Raw genomic sequence first — 16,385 nt, 5'->3', positions numbered from 1 at the left:
CATTGTTGAAATCTCCCACAACACACCAAGGACCAGTGAAAGATGACCCATGAAGGGTAATAAGATCTTGCCATAGTACCATCTTTTCATATCTTCTATTGCTGGCATACACACTTGTGAGATAAAAAACTTGAGAGGTAGCCAAGACTGTTACTTGAGAATGTATAAATTGGTCACTCTCCAAAATCTTATGCATAGACAGCAGAGAAGAGTCCCAAGAGACCCAAATATGGCTAGAGCATGCACTAGAATAATTGTGTACAAAATTCCAAGAAGGACAACAAATAGAGCTAATACTAGAAAACTTGTCCCTTCTAACTTTAGTCTCCAGGAAACAAAAACAAGAAAGTTTATTCTTTATCCTAAACTTATTTAGATCTTTAGCTTTAGTCCGATCATTTAATCCTCTAACATTATATGTACATATCTTCATGATGATTATCTTTTCGATTTATTTTTGTTTCCCATGCCCTTAGGCCTTCCTTTACCTCTCTTAGCTGAGCTTTGTTGCTGCCGCTGGAGTTGAGCTCTAGTAGTGACCTAAAAAGGCATAGAGAGTCTAGAGATAAGTGAGGTATTCACACACTGATCATCAAAGGGCTCCTCATGTTGCTAAGAGATGTCATATTCAATCCCATCCTCATCAAGCGCTAAAGCTGCGTAAGTGTTGGACTCTACCTGAAAATTATAGAGTTCCTCCTCAGTAAGAATGTTGTCGTCTTGAGTAATCGGGGCCTGTTGCACTTGTGGTGCAGAAAAAACCACTACTTCATTGCATCAGCCTGTGATAGAGGTGTTTGGTCTGAGGGCATTCGATCTGTCTCTGATGAAGGTCAAAGGACTTCCAGAAGCTCTCAAAGAGAAAGGAGAACTGCCTAGAATAAAGTGAAGAGTAGACCTGTCAGAAGGGGGAGAATTCCTTTCTTGAAGATAGGCAGCAGGGGTTGCTATGAGAGGCCCCATTTGTAGGTTCCTGAGGCAATAATCGGAGTTATAACGAGGGTATAAGAGTTATGTACCAACAAAGTTACACTAGTAGAAGCATCAGAAGAGATAACATGTGAGTTAGTCACAGTAGCCACAACATTCTGTGTAGCTACATTACTAGCTCTTGGGACCCTAACAACAGCTGCAGCATTCTGTACAGATATATTACTAGTTCTTGGAACCCAAACAGGAGTTGGGGCACTTGGACATTTGGCAGTTAAATGTCCAAAGCAGCAACATTTAGTGCATGAAGGGGGTATCCAAGGATATTCCACATCAACATATACATGTTTACCTCGAATTTTAAGTTTAATAGAGTTTGGGAAATCAAAATCTAACGGAATGGTAACACAGACCTTAGCAAAGTCCAGTTTTTTCTTCATAGAAGTAGCACCATCCATACAGAGAGGTCCTCCAATAAGACTTGCAAGGAAGGATATAATCCATTTTTAGTCCAAAGCTCTTTGGAAACTTTGGATAGCTTTGCCCATATTGGAACAGTCGTGGCTTTGCTTCTGTGATTTTCAGCCTCCGGAAACCAAGGTCTTATAACAAAGATCTTACCTGCAATGAAGATGGGGCCACCTTCAAGGACCATCTGCTTGTCTTCCAGAGTAGACATCCTTATAAAAAATAAATCTCTATCAGTTGTGATATCCATAGTGCCTTTGAGTTTCCATGTTTTTTCCAAGGTGCTCTTGACATAAGGGTAACTCAGCCGTTTATCAACAAAGTATCCTATCAAAACATCTTGCCATTCAGATATACCTTCTTCAATCAAATCTTGAGGAACTATTGCAGCCCCATCATCAATAATGGGAGAGCAGCTGCTTAAACCAGTATTGGTTGAAGAATAAGTGGCGGTTAGTTGAAAACTGAAAAAGAGAGCTCCATAAGAAAGGTTGGGGAGAAAAGGGTTGTGGAGGAAGAGGTGATGATACTGAAGCCATAACTAGAGCTGAAGGGGTAGTTAAGATCGAAAGGGCTGTAGAGTTTCCTAAAAATGAAGGAAAGGGAGGGAAAAAAAGGAGATAAGATTGTTGCTCCTAGATTTAAATGCTAAAAAAGGAAATACTGAGGTGCACTCGATCATGGAGATATAGTAAGGTTATGTTACTCCTATTCTCCTACTCAAGGCCCCCATTAGAGTACTCCAAAGTTTACTACTCATCAATAGTGGCAAGATGGCAATACGTAACAAAGCAAGATGGCAAGCGGCGCCATTTGATAACTAAGCTTTGATAAGGTAAAAATAGTGTTTCTACAGTACTAAATCATGCATATCAAGTTATTATAATACTTTCTAAACATGTTGATATAGAGGAGCAATCGTTTTCGATCCACTCTTGCTTGCACGTACTTGACACGAATTTAGACTAATACTAAATCATGCATATCAAGTTATTATAATACTTTCTAAACATGTTGATATAGAGGAGCAATCGTTTTCGATCCACTCTTGCTTGCACGTACTTGACACGAATTTAGACTAATACTAAATCATGCATATCAAGTTATTATAATACTTTCTAAACATGTTGATATAGAGGAGCAATCGTTTTCGATCCACTCTTGCTTGCACGTACTTGACACGAATTTAGACTAATCAAACTATTGCACTAATGAGAGAGTAATAATATGCTATGAAAATAGTAAAAAATAAATGCTAAAATAGTAGATATAATGATGATAAAAAGGATTAGAGAGGGGAAATTTCACCACGCGATTCGATTGACTATTAGTTAGTTATCGAATCGCTTGTTTAATCCCTAGTGAACACCAAGTCGTCTCGGATCAAGGCATCACTAGCATGAGAGTTTAGCTCCACCACAAATCTCTTTGATGGTGGCTCTAAACTCTAGTTCTCCGTTATGAGCTCTATCTCTAGACACTCACAACGAAGAACTTGAAGTTCTTATGCAAAATAATAACTAAACTACTAACAAATTATCCCCCCGTGGCTTCATTAACCCCCTCTAATTGAGGTTTTAGCCTTGTATTATTGGATTAATTAAACTAAAATAATAATAAAAAGACATTAATAAGAAAGAACTTGAATTGAATTGAGGTTTGGAGGCTACAACTATAAAACCCCTAATTATTTAACTAAACCTAAACTAAACTAAAGAAAATGGAGAGAGAGAGATGCCTAATTAAAACTAAACTATACTAATGAGAGAGTAGCCAAGTTTTGTTTAGCCTTAACCTTCTTTACATTTTCATGCATAAGCTAAAAAGGAGGACTTTGGGCCTCTAATGTGAGCCTAAAGTCCATTAGGTTAAGTTTAAAGAGGTCACAGCTGCTGAAAATTACTTCAGTACTTTTTGCATGCGTCCACTTTTACAGCTCTGATTGGGGGGATAAGGCCGGTTCCATTGGAAAACTTATTCTGAACTGGTCATTTTGACATAAAATAGGCCCAATTCCGAGGCCCAAGTCCAAAAATACGCCCATTTGAAGTTCTGTTGACTTTTCTATTCTTTTTCTACTCGAATTGACTTTGAATGGGCTTGAAAAAGTTGTTTCTTCTTGATTCTTGGGCTTTAAACATAAAACTTTTCTAGCAATCATCTTGACTCGTTTCTCATATAAAATGGCGTCTTTAAGCACATAAACAGGTTTCAAGACTTGAAATATATAAAAACAAGTAAACAATACTAACTCTTATTTATTATAAACATAATTGGCCTAAATGTAATACTATTAAAGAGTTTAACCTACAATTTTTGGTGTTTATCATGCAGTAAGGAAGTCAATGATCATCTGAGTTTTTTCATAGCTCCATATGATACAAAACTTTGTAATATTCTAAAGCGGGATGCGTCTGGAATAATGTATGAGAGAATTCATTGTTAATTAATAAAGGTTGGGGTATACCTTAACCCCTAGTTGCTTTTTAAAAAAAAAACCCTATACTTCTTAAATTCTCAAATACATAATATCAGTTGCATCCTAACTATTTTGTACCATAAACTTTATAATTTTTTTCTAACTGGTACACGTACTTTTTTTCTCGCCTATTAGTACCACGAACCACGAACCACGAACCACGAACGTGTAATTTCTTACCATGTCCTCTAATTTCCAAATTGCCAATGATTCTCGCCCAAGACTGCGTCAGAACATAGATACTGACTTTCTACGGTTTTGACCCGTAACTCCAGGGCCGGGCTTAGTTCCGAGGCCCGTTTTCAACTCCCACTCCTCTTCCCCACTCTCTCTCAATCTCTAAACTTTGTCTAAACACTCACTCACTATGGAGTCTATGGCAAAGCAAAGACCAAAAACTCAAACTCCAACTCCAACTTTACCGCCACGTATGCTCATCGTGAATAGATTCGCAGAATCACGATCACGCGAACTAGAATCACTCCACACAATAATCTCCACGCGTCAAAACAACAACTTCAAATCCCAAAACAATAAACGCCGCCGTACTACCGGTTTCGATAACCGCTCTACTAAAAACCGTTGGAAAAAACGCCGCAAACTATTTGATGACCAAATTCAGAATAAAAACAAGAATGAGAGTGAGGATGGGTTATTATTATTACCTAGAAGAATACGTAGGAGAATTCAACTCAGAAAAAATTTACTAGATTCTGGTTTTGTTACTTCGGTTGATGGGACTAAAAGGTTACGTACTCATCTTTGGTATGCTAAGAGGTTTACGTTAGTTAAGAAATGGGGCTTCTTTATTCCTCTTGGTCTACATGGCAGGTAATTTTTTATTTATTTATTTATTTTTACTGTTTTAGTATTATTATTGCAATGTCATCATATTTGTTGGTTATTATGATTGTAGAGGAAAAGGGTCAAGAGCAGTTTTGAAGTGGTTTAGGAATGGTGCAGTTTTACATGATGCTAGTTATTATACTGCTGTCCAGTTGGAGGGCCCAGAGGATGCTTTGTTGTCGATATTGAGAATGGTTTTTGTGCCAATGCCGTCAGTTGATGTTGATAAATTGTCGGCTTCTGTCCTTTCTGGAATGAGTTATGGTTGTGCCATGGTATGTTTTTTTACCATTTGTGTTTATATATTAGTCAAATAAAAAGTTTAATAGGGGATTTGTATTTAACTATTTATGTTTGCAGCTTCATCATGTGGGAGCGCCTTTTTCTCAACTGATTTGCCCAGTGAAGTATATGTGGAGACCTCATGTTAGGCATGATGTGGATACTGAGGCAGGGAGTAGTCCAATTGTTTCTGGCTCAGATCGCCAGCTTTGGGTTTGGATACATGCTGGAGCTTTGGATGAAGGACTTGGGGCTCTTAGACTTGCTTGTCAAAAACAGGTGATACATTTTAACAAACTATTATATCTTATCTTATGTGTTAATGATAGAACATTGCTCCATGAGAGTTTAAAATATTGTTGGCTCCTGAGATTCCATTTAAGAGGAACAATGGTGATCATTGTCAATTGTTTCAAACTATTTAGAAACAAATGTTCTGTTTCTCTATTAGACTATGGTTTGATATTTTGAACGAAACGTTCAATAATGTTAGAGTGTATGTGCAAAACTAGTGGGCAGTACGATAATTAGGATAACAAAGATAAAATTCTTACTTTACTTTTGTCAACCACTCAGAAAGTTATATTGTAGTAAAAGCTAGTTGCTAAATTTTAATACAACTTATTTTGAAGCTCTTCAACTAGGAGTCATAGAATGCTTAAACTTAAAATTCTCAATTACCTAGTTTGACTTAAATACACGGCCAATCCTTGCTACAGTAACCCGGTACCCGGTATGGCAACATCATCGTGTGTCTGTGTACGAAGCAGAAGATTAGCATATATATATATATATATAGATATTAGCCTATTTAAATTAAATATTGAGCGTTTTATCATTGCCTCTCCAACATGTGAGGCATACCATCCTCCTCTAATATGTTATGAACTAAAAACTGTTGGAGATGTCTTCAATACACCATGTGCTTGATATCCTTATTGTTTCTAGGGCCCTAGGCATTTTGAATGTCTGAAAAATGTAATTCGACCTACATTTTCATCTTCCTAGAAATCATTTTTTGAATTTTTTTATATCAGAATCCACTAGAATAACTTTATTTTCTGGTAGTGTGAATTTTTATTTTCATGTTTTATCAATAGTTTTTTTCAAATATTTATGATGATTATCGCGTTGGATACCATTTCTTTAGCCACCTTTTCTTCTCTGTCCTTTTTTTCTTTTTCTGTGAACAGATAAATCTAATTGTATCAAAGAAAGTTGGTCGAGATAACCTACAAGTATAAATCAACACTAAGTAACAGGACAACTCAAAAGGAAAGGACATGTGTTCCTAGTCAAGAATATATGTGCACAATATCCTCCGATCTCGCTACAAATTGTTCAAATTGAATATTTCTAAGGTCCACAAAGACTTTGAGCCAATAACAAAGAAGCCATTTGATGGTTAGCACGACCTGAATCTCCATACTTGGGCATTCAAAGATGCATCTATTGCATTCCAACCAAACACCCCAGAAGATTGCAAAATTCATCGTATTCAAATGCCGCACCTTTGGTTTGGCGCTTTTGGGGAAATGACTATGGAGGTTTGGTTTAGAGAGGGAGAGCTTGTGGATAAGTGTAGTTTTGTCAATGTTTGGTGAATCTCACCTTAGTTAGTGAGTTGTCTTGTTCTCTGCCCCCTATGGTTGTGGTGTTTAGAGGGGGATCATGAAGGTGTTGTACATTATTAAAGGAAGTATTAGGTGTAAACTTGGAGTTGGTAATGATATTTTGTTTTGAGAAGATCTTTAGTTGGGAAATAGATCTCTGAAAGAGGTTAATATTACTTTGTTGAACGTGCCTGAGCATAAAGATCGCACAATTAGCTATATGTGTGTTTGTGTATATTGCAAACGGAAGTTATGTCACACGTTTAGACTTTTGTAATGCTCTTTGCGAGAGTTGCACAATGTGTAATGCAAAATAGTGACACTCCAGTGGTGGTTGCGTGCCTGTGTCGGACTATAGGACTCTAGTCATACACATGTTGTACTCTTCAAAATGTGTGTCCTTATTGTTTTTTCATTTTCTGGTAGTGTGAATTTTGATTTTCATGTTTTACCAATAGGGTTTTCTTCAAATATTTATGATGATTATCGCGTTGGATACCATTTCTTTAGCCACCTTTTATTCTCTTTCCTTTTTTTTCTTTTTCTGTGAAGAGATAAATCTAATTGGATCAAAGAAAGTTGGCCGAGATAACCTACAAGTAGAAATCAACGCTAAGTAACAACACAACGCAAAAGGAAAGGACTTGCATTCCAAGTCAAGAATATCTGTGCACAATATCTTCCGATCTCGCTACAAATTGTTCAAAATGAATATTTCTAAGGTCCACAAAGACTTTGAGGCAATAACAAAGAAGCCATTTGATGGTTAACACAACCTGAATCTCCATACTTGGGCATTCAAAGATGCATCTATTGCATTCCATCCAAACACCCCACAAGATTGCAAAATTCATCGTATTCAAATGCCGCACCTTTGGTTTGGCGCTTTTGGGGAAATGACTTTGGAGGTTTGGTATAGAGAGGGAGAGCTTGTGGATAAGTGTAGTTTTGTCAATGTTTGGAGAATCTCACCTTAGTTAGTGAGTTGTCTTGTTCTCTGCCCCCTATGGGTGTGGTGTTTAGAGGGGAATCATGAAGATGTTGTACATTATTAAAGGAAGTATTAGGTGTAAACTTGGAGTTGGTAATGATATTTTGTTTTGAGAAGATCTTTAGTTGGGAAATAGATCTCTGAAAGAGGTTTATATTACTTTGTTCAATGTGCCTGAGCATAAAGATCGCACAATTAGCTATATGTGTGTTTGTGTATATTGCAAACGGAAGTTATGTCACACGTTTAGACTTTTGTAATGCTCTTTGCGAGAGTTGCACAATGTGTAATGCAAAATAGTGACACTCCAATGGTGGTTGTGTGCCTATGTCGGACTATAGGACTCTAGTCGTACACATGTTGGACTCTTCAAAATTTGTGTCCTTATTGTTTTTTTATTTTCTGGTAGTGTGAATTTTGATTTTCATGTTTTACCAATCTAGGCTATTAAATCGTTTTACTCGGCGAGTACTCGCTACTCACTGCTTAGTCGACCCGACTAACAATTTAATCCCTGATCACAATCGGGCTCAAAAACTCCCCGAGTACTCGGCCGATTAGGCCCGATTAGCCGAGTAATTGTGTTCACTATTTCCACTATTTCAATGTTAAACATTGAACTCGACATTTCGCTGATTCGACCAACCCTCGATTTTGTAAAGTTCTACACTTTAATCATATTTATTTTAGTTGATTGAGTATTTTAATTGTTTATTGATTGTTGGGTTTTTAATTGGCTTTATTATGTTGGTATTTCAAAGTTAAATATATTTAATAATTATTTGTAAAGAAATATAGTGTTATGAAAAATCGTCCAATTAATTCCTGACCGATTACACCTACTCGCTACTCGCTCTTCAAGCGAGTAGCGACCGAGTAGCGATTTAACTGCATAGTTACCAATAGGGTTTTCTTCAAATATTTATGATGATAATCGCGTTGGATACCATTTCTTTAGCCACCTTTTATTCTCTTTCCTTTATTTTTCTTTTTCTGTGAAGAGATAAATCTAATTGGATCAAAGAAAGTTGGTCGAGATAACCTACAAGTAGAAATCAACGCTAAGTAATAGGACAACCCAAAAGGAAAGGACTTGCATTCCAAGTCAAGAATATCTGTGTACAATATCTTCCGATCTCGCTACAAATTGTTCAAAATGAATATTTATAAGGTTCACAAAGACTTTGAGGCAATAACAAAGAAGCCATTTGATGGTTAACACAACCTGAATCTCCATACTTGGGCATTCAAAGATGCATCTATTGCATTCCATCCAAACACCCCACAAGATTGCAAAATTCATCGTATTCAAATGCCGCACCTTTGGTTTGGCGCTTTTTGGGAAATGACTTTGGAGGTTTGGTTTAGAGAGGGAGAGCTTGTGGATAAGTGTAGTTTTGTCGATGTTTGGTGAATCTCAACTTAGTGAGTTGTCTTGTTCTCTGTCCCTATGGTTGTGGTGTTTAGAGGGGGATCATGAAGGTGTTGTCCATTATTAAAGGAAGTATTAGGTGTAAACTTGGAGTTGGTAATGATATTTTGTTTTGAGAAGATCTTTAGTTGGGAAATAAATCTCTGAAAGAGGTTAGTATTACTTTGTTTAACGTGCTTGAGCATAAAGAATGCACAATTAGCTGTGAAGTATATGTGTGTTTGTGTATATTGCAAACGGAAGATATGTCACGCCTTTAAACTTTTGTAATGCTCTTTGCGGGAGTTGCATAATGTGTAATGCAAAATAGTGACACTTCAGTGGTGGTTGCGTGCCTGTGTTGGACTATAGAACTCTAGTCGAACACATATTGGACTCTTCAAAATTTGTGTCCTTATTGCTTTTTTAACGGGATACTCCCTCAACACTTCTGGGACACTTAGGATAGTTTTGGGCAACATATATATATATATATATATAGGTAGCCTCTTAGATGGACGCCCGTAAATAAATTGTAAACGGATTGCCAAAAAAAGGACTCTTTCACGTGTCAAAAAAGAGTATCCTCTCTAAATCTTTATCCTAACCATAAATAGCGGGTAGTTGGTCCCACCATAAATAAAGGATATAAACAAAAAAAAACGGAGAGGCATAAAGAGGAGAGAGAGAATGGGCACATAGGTGTCTTCTTCCCCCTCTTCTTATTAACTTTCCTTCTGTTTTCTTCCAAGTTCATTCAATCCCCTCAATTAATCCGAACCATGTAGTAATAAATTATGTAGTGTATATTCACTTTGCACTCTTAAAATATGAGATTGTTGTTTAGGATTGATACTAGGTCATTCTCTTGAGAAGGGAGAAGTCATTCTCTCTCTGAAATTTTCACTCATAGAAAGAACTCCATTGAAAATACTGCTAGCACCATTTCTCTCTCTCCTCTTAAGCGAAAAAGATAAACTTGTTTCTCTGTCAAATACTCTTTCGAACATGTTTTGTTTTTTATTATTTATATCTTCTATTTAGTATTTACACATCTGGTAGGACCGAACCACGATTTGCGGTTAGAAATTGCATATTCGATCGAGAGAGTTTTTGTCAACACGCGAGGGGGCTCAACTATTTAAGGAATCAGAACGGACGTCCGCTTAAGCACCAGTCAGATATATATATATATATATATATATATATATATATATATATATATATATATATATATATATATATATAAGAATTCTCTAAAAAAAATAGCTACTTAAGTTATTTTAAAATAAGTACCGTACGTAAAACTTCACCTACAAAATAAATTCAAACCTAATTTTTTGTAGTTATGAAGCACTCACTATAATGATTATCTTCCCAAAATTTCAACTCATTTGGAAACCTCTAATATAGATAAAAGTTGTTGTCATCTTTAAAAAGAAATCTAACGGTCCAGAAATGTTGAATTTTTGTAATTGTTTTTTGCCAATGTTAGAGGTTTCCAAATGAGCTGAAATTTTGTAGAGATGATCTTAATATTGAGTATATCATATCCACAAAAAAATAGGTTTAAATTCATTTTGTAGGTGAAGTTTTATTTACGTACTTATTTTAAAGTTAGCTTAAATAGCTACTTTTAAGAGAAGGACTATATATATATATATATACAGGGCGGCTACGTCGACATACTATTCTAACATACCATCTTGACATACCCAGCCAACCCTTAGATCAAACAAAATCTGACGTCCAGATCTATTTTTAAAAAACCAAACAAATAATTAAAAAAAATAAGGGCAAAAATGACATTTCATATTTTTCACAAAAATAACTGTCGTGACTTTTCACATTCTTCTTCTTCTTCCACGTTTCTTTTTCCCACCAAGAGCAAGACACAAAGAGTTCGCTCTAGTTCTCTACTTCTCTCTCACTTGAATTGTGTGCAAAGAACCTAATTTAAGTTTTTTTTTTATTTTTTTTAACTTTTGCTTGGTATTCATTTTTTATTTTATTTTCGATGATTATAACAAGCAAAGTTTAATCCTGAACATGATGATCATATTATATTTCTAGAATATACGATAACTTCATGAAAGATGGATTATACTAGTGTACAAAAGTATACTTTGTGATTTCGAGATCCTAAAATTCTGATAGCAAAAGCTCTGTAAAAAAGTAAAAACAAAACATGGGGCTGACTTGCACGAAGCTTTTTAGCCGGCTCTTTGCAAAGAAAGAGATGCGTATTCTGGTGGTTGGTCTTGATGCTGCTGGTAAGACCACCATCTTGTACAAGCTCAAGCTTGGAGAGATTGTGACTACAATTCCAACCATTGGATTTAATATGGACTCTGTGGAATACAAGAACATCAGCTTCACGGTTTGGGATGTTGGGGATCAGGACAAGATCCGTCCATTGTGGAGGCACTACTTTCAAAACACGCAGGGTCTCATATTTGTGGTGGTAGCAATGATAAAGACAGAGTTGTTGAGGCAAGGGATGAGTTGCATAGAATGTTGAATGAGGATAAGTTGCGAGATGCAGTGTTGCTTGTCTTTGCAAACAAACAAGATCTTCCAAATGCAATGAATGCTGCCGAGATTACTGATAAGCTTGGACTTCACTCTCTCCGTCAGCACCACTGGTACATCCGTACATACAGAGTACATGTGCGACCTCTGGAGAAGGTCTTTATGAGGGTCTGGATTGGCTATCAAACAATATTGCAAACAGGGCTTGGGGCAAGCGGTAGAACTTGTTAGGATGGTCTGGGGTTTCTGTTGCGGCTTTTCTAGAATTTGTTTTTTTTTTCTGTTCATTTTTTTCTTGTTTTAAATGTATGACGTTTTGGTGATGATATATTTTAATAGGGGATTATTTGATTGGAAAAAAAAAAGTATACTTTGTGCGCTTGCCTCATCCAAAACACCCTTTGTGTTTCTTCCTATTTCCAAAAGCCCATCAAAGAAATCATATGATATTCTTCTTTGGCTCGTAAGAGCTTTCTGAATATTCGCCTTTTGCTCATAACCAGTTTCACAAAGTAGCGCCACTCATAGCCATAGCTGCCGAAAATATTCGTCAGGACTCAAGAGAGGGCACTGATATTTTCTGGTTGTCACTATACTTGCAGGCTATTTGTGAAAAAGAAGAAGAAATGTGGAAGAAGAAGAATGTGAAAAGCCACAACAGTTATTTTTGTGAAAAATATGAAATGTCATTTTTGCCCTTATTTCTTTTTAATTATTTGTTTGGTTTTTTAGAAGTATATCTGGACGTCAAATTTTGTTTGATCTAAGGGTTGGCTGGGTATGTCAAGATAGTATGTTAGAATAGTATGTCGACATAGCCGCCCCGATACATATATATATATATATATATATATATATATATATATATATATGTATCGGGGCGGCTATGTCGAAAATATATATCTGTGTGTGTGTGTGTGTGTTGGTTGGTTCAATACATTTGTGATACTATTTTCTGTGTTGTGTTGGAAAGATTGTAACACAAGGGTCTTCAACAATATTCTTAATGATTGCAGCTCATTGTCATTAAGGTCAAAGAAGTCCTGTTTAGTTAGGTTATAGGTAATGAATTGTTAAGAGGGTTGGGTGCCATGGCTGTGTATTCAGTTGGATCTCGATTGCTATATGAGGAGTTGGGTTTTTTGCTTGGGTGTGGGTTCACTGCTTGTTTGAAATGGTACTCGAATGCCCTGCTTCTAGAAGAGTGCATACTAATTTTTTATTAAGTTTTAGTGTTCTTTACTTTGTTGCAAGGTTCTTGCCAGAATTTGTTTCCTCTTCTAAAACTTTTCCTTTATATTACAGAGAGATGAAGCCGATGCCTCTGTCAATTGTTGTTCTCTTGAGGGTCAACTTGCAAAACTTGAAGTAATGGGCTCAAAGGCCATTCAAATCCTTCAGAAGATATTACATCCTACTTCCGAGACTTCTTTAGCGGATAGGACTTCTTCTCAACTTCAGAATTCTTTCATCCTTGAACACGCAGTGCACCTTCCTCCACATGCGATTCTATCTCTACTGGTTAAAGATCCTCGGGATTTGCCTAAGAAGGAGCCAGAAAGTAATTTGGAAGCAGCTTCTGTTTGTTTAGATGGTGATTTATTAAAAGATGAGCCTACCAAACATTCTGCCTCGACTGCATCTAAAGGCAAAGAAAAGGAAATTATTTCATCATTATGGTCAAACTCTAAAGCGAATAGTGTTTTAGTCTCTGACAGCAAAGACTTGTGGCAAGCTCGTAATGCGGTGAATCCTCCAGTAGAGGAGAATCTTCTTTGCATGGAAAAGCATCAGAAGCGCATGGATTTTTTTAACATTGATATCCTTGATATGAACTCTGGTGTGTCGGCGACTGAAATGAAAGGACAGTCTTCGAGCTCATGCCCCATATTGCTCTTAAAGAATAGGAACATACGAGGATCATGTGTTGGGTATGCTGCGATTTTCCTTCTTTCTTCGTCAATGTTTCTTGATAAAAAGTACAATCTGCGTCCAAAATAACTGTAACTTGTTTCTGTATTCAATACTTTAAGTATCTGAAATCTGAGTTGAAGACAATGGATCCTCACAAAAAAAAATTAATGCGTAAGTTTCAATCCTCTTTCAGGTGGTCTCTCATTCTCCCGTTAACTTGGGTCAAGGCTTTTTGGGTTCCTTTTGTTAACCGTGGAGCTCATCCAGTTGGCTTGAGAGAGAAACACTGGATTGCATGTGATGTAAGTTTATGCAACTCAACCTTCTTCTGACTTGTATATTTAATTTTTGCTAATATTGCCAATGTTAATGAAACTTTTGCACTGTAGGTTGGATTGCCTTCCTTCCCTTTCGATTTCCCTGATTGCAACGCATACTCATGCTTCATGGCTGCTGAGGCTATTGCCAATGATGAAAAAATGGATCTCCGTCCTATGGCTATGAGGCCTTCAGAAGTTCCTAGCCCACCTCCTTGGGACAGCATCAAGCTTGCTTTTGAGACAGAACCTCTTGGGGGAATTACTCAAGACATCTATGAGGAGAATTCTAGAGGAGAAAGGAATGGTTGTAATTCATTGGGTGATGCAGGCATAAAAAACTGTGACTCTGAATCACTAGAGCAGGATGCCTGTCCATTTAAAGGATTTGTTGCAAGGACATCCGATATTTTAAGTACTCACTTGAATGACATCCATGGAAACCATTTACTTGTATTCCCTAATAAGAAACTGGGGAAAAAGACCAAGCTGCTAGAGAGCAGAGACAAGCTTGAGCTTGACCCTGAAAGGGCCGGCCAGATACCTCTTGACCGGAAACTATGTTTCCTTAGAGTTCTACTTCGTGCCTACAAGGAAGGTGCTTTTGAGGAGGGAGCTGTTATTTGTGCACCTCGTCTTACTGATATTTTACTCTGGACGTCAAGGTTGGTTGTTGTATTTGGCTTCATCTTAGTTCAATCTGTTGTAAGGAAGCATATGTTGAGTATAAACACTAAAACCTAATTATTCGTTCATCTACCGGGAAGATAATGTTTTTCATCAGCTCATTTATGTGAGATTTTTGGATGTAAGCATGGACGTGCATATACTTTTGGGTATATTTTCACTGGTTGCTCTGAATTGTTGTGTAAATTATAAAGAAAGATAGAATTAGTTATATACATATTTTTTTTTCTATTTCCTTGACGGAAATTTCTGATTCTCTTCAATAGAATGGTACTACTAGCATCCAATGGGTGCAATAGTCTTGTTTATTTTTTTTCTAGGAAGATGGACTTTGGTGGGTAGATAAATCCCTTGGTGTTTTATGGTGAGGCATTGTTGATCTAAGAAACGCCTTCTGTGATTGATTAATGAATACTCAGTGTAAAATATGCAGATCAGATGTACATGAAGAGCAGCTTCAAATTCCACAGTCCTTGCTTGGCACATACTATACACTGCAAACTTCTGGAAAGTGGGAGCTTCAGAAACCCAAAGACCCTGTGACCTGGGAGTCTCACCGGTGGCCTATAGGTTTTGTCACCACCGGATTTGTCAGGGGAAGGTGAGTAAAATAGTGACTGTTATGCCACCAATATTATCGTGTGCTGCAAAGTGTAGTCAGATAAATTATTCTTGTGTCAAATGGTTTTTTGATGGTTTTGATTTGCAGCACTATACCAACTGCAGAGGCTTTTTGCGAGTCTACACTGCTCGCTCAGCTGAGGAGAGAACAATGGGAGGGGAAGCATGGGAAACAAAGGAAGTGTGAGATATTTGTGCTGGTAAGAAATTTGAGATCTACAGCCTATCGGCTCGCTCTTGCCACCATAGTTTTGGAGCAACAGAGGGAAGATGTGGACTTTTTGTGACCAGCTTTCTCTCTAGACTTGTAAAGTTTTGTAACTCATTCTTAACAGTTTTGACATCCTTTGTAAATTATTCACGGCTTTTTCCAAAGTTATTAAGTTATGTAACCTTTTTTAAAGAAACCTGGCATGATATTCTACTTCTGTTGTCGAGGGTTGTAACTTGTAACTGTATAAACCAAGAGTTTTAACTAATTTCCTCAATTTTACAACATAGTGTTCAACATTATCAGATATTAAGTATAATCGTCCAGCTCGAGAGGACACTTCCATATATTTCAAGTTCAGGACGATCATTATTAAGTCAATAATTTTTAAGTAGCATTGTTTGGTCATTGCCTTCTCTGTTGTCGTTGTTGGTATTGGAGTTCTGCGTGCCAAGCTAACTCTCACAATCTATAACAACAGCCAGCTAATTTTTTACAGATTGCAACTTGCCAACAGAAGTGAAAATGTAATGACGCCTAATCTATTCAGCACTGAAAACAGGTGATATATTCAAAAAACAAATTCCGCCGAATGTCGATATTTCAACATCTCAACTTTTTAAGTATTTAAGTTACTAATAACTAGGGGTGTGCATGGTACTCAATTACCCGAACCGGAACCATTTATAGTGGGTCTGGGTCTTAAAATGTTATATCCATTTAAAGTGGGTCTTTAAGAACCGACCCAATAAAAAACCGAACCCGTTAGAACCGAATAGTAAAAAACCGATGGATACTGCAAATCGAAACCGAAACCGATTAGTTTGATTTTGATATATAGAATTTAGTATTATATTACACTAAATAAAAACAAACCCAAACATTATTATTATATATAGTATTATATATAGTTTATATTTGTTAGGTGTAAAATTATACTAAATATATATAACATTTAGTATAATAGTAAATGTGTGTTATTAAATGCATCTTTTATAATATTACATTAAATATGTATATTATAAATATTAATAATAATATTTACGTGTCTACGTCTATATGTATAGTCGTATACTATGAATT

General features: G+C 36.5%; 1 protein-coding gene and 1 pseudogene across 2 annotated transcripts; both read left to right on the top strand.

The window, feature by feature from the left end:
- Nucleotides 1-4,188: 4,188 nt before the first annotated feature.
- POP1 (ribonuclease Ps) lies at nt 4,189-15,587 on the top strand. Of its 2 annotated transcripts, none has more exons than XR_015211227.1 (8): nt 4,189-4,708; nt 4,794-4,998; nt 5,084-5,284; nt 12,858-13,483; nt 13,660-13,768; nt 13,856-14,448; nt 14,890-15,071; nt 15,180-15,587. XR_015211227.1 is itself a non-coding variant. In XM_086589345.1 (8 exons), the coding sequence occupies exons 1-8, from the start codon at nt 4,245-4,247 to the stop codon at nt 15,376-15,378; spliced, it is 2,565 nt and encodes an 854-aa protein (XP_086445471.1). In that variant the 5' UTR covers nt 4,192-4,244; the 3' UTR covers nt 15,379-15,587. The 2 variants fall into 2 exon arrangements, 1 of the variants encoding a protein (XP_086445471.1); XM_086589345.1 differs by having other exon boundaries at nt 4,192-4,708; nt 14,904-15,071.
- On the top strand, nt 11,082-11,885 carry LOC147516877 (ADP-ribosylation factor 2 pseudogene; annotated as a pseudogene).
- Nucleotides 15,588-16,385: the final 798 nt, after the last annotated feature.

Source organism: Coptis chinensis, chromosome 2 (genome assembly GCF_015680905.1).
Source record: "Coptis chinensis isolate HL-2020 chromosome 2, ASM1568090v1, whole genome shotgun sequence".
Taxonomy (NCBI): Eukaryota; Viridiplantae; Streptophyta; class Magnoliopsida; order Ranunculales; family Ranunculaceae; genus Coptis; species Coptis chinensis.
Note: the sequence above shows the minus strand (reverse complement) of the source record. Positions and strands in the feature narration are given on the sequence as shown.

Excerpts from the sequence above, each read along its gene's own strand:
- POP1 (XM_086589345.1), top strand. The coding sequence starts at position 4,245 with ATGGAGTCTATGGCAAAGCAAAGACCAAAAACTCAAACTCCAACTCCA. Across the intron at positions 4,709-4,793 it reads CCTCTTGGTCTACATGGCAG|AGGAAAAGGGTCAAGAGCAG; the intron begins GTAATTTTTTAT and ends TTATGATTGTAG. Across the intron at positions 4,999-5,083 it reads TGAGTTATGGTTGTGCCATG|CTTCATCATGTGGGAGCGCC; the intron begins GTATGTTTTTTT and ends TTATGTTTGCAG.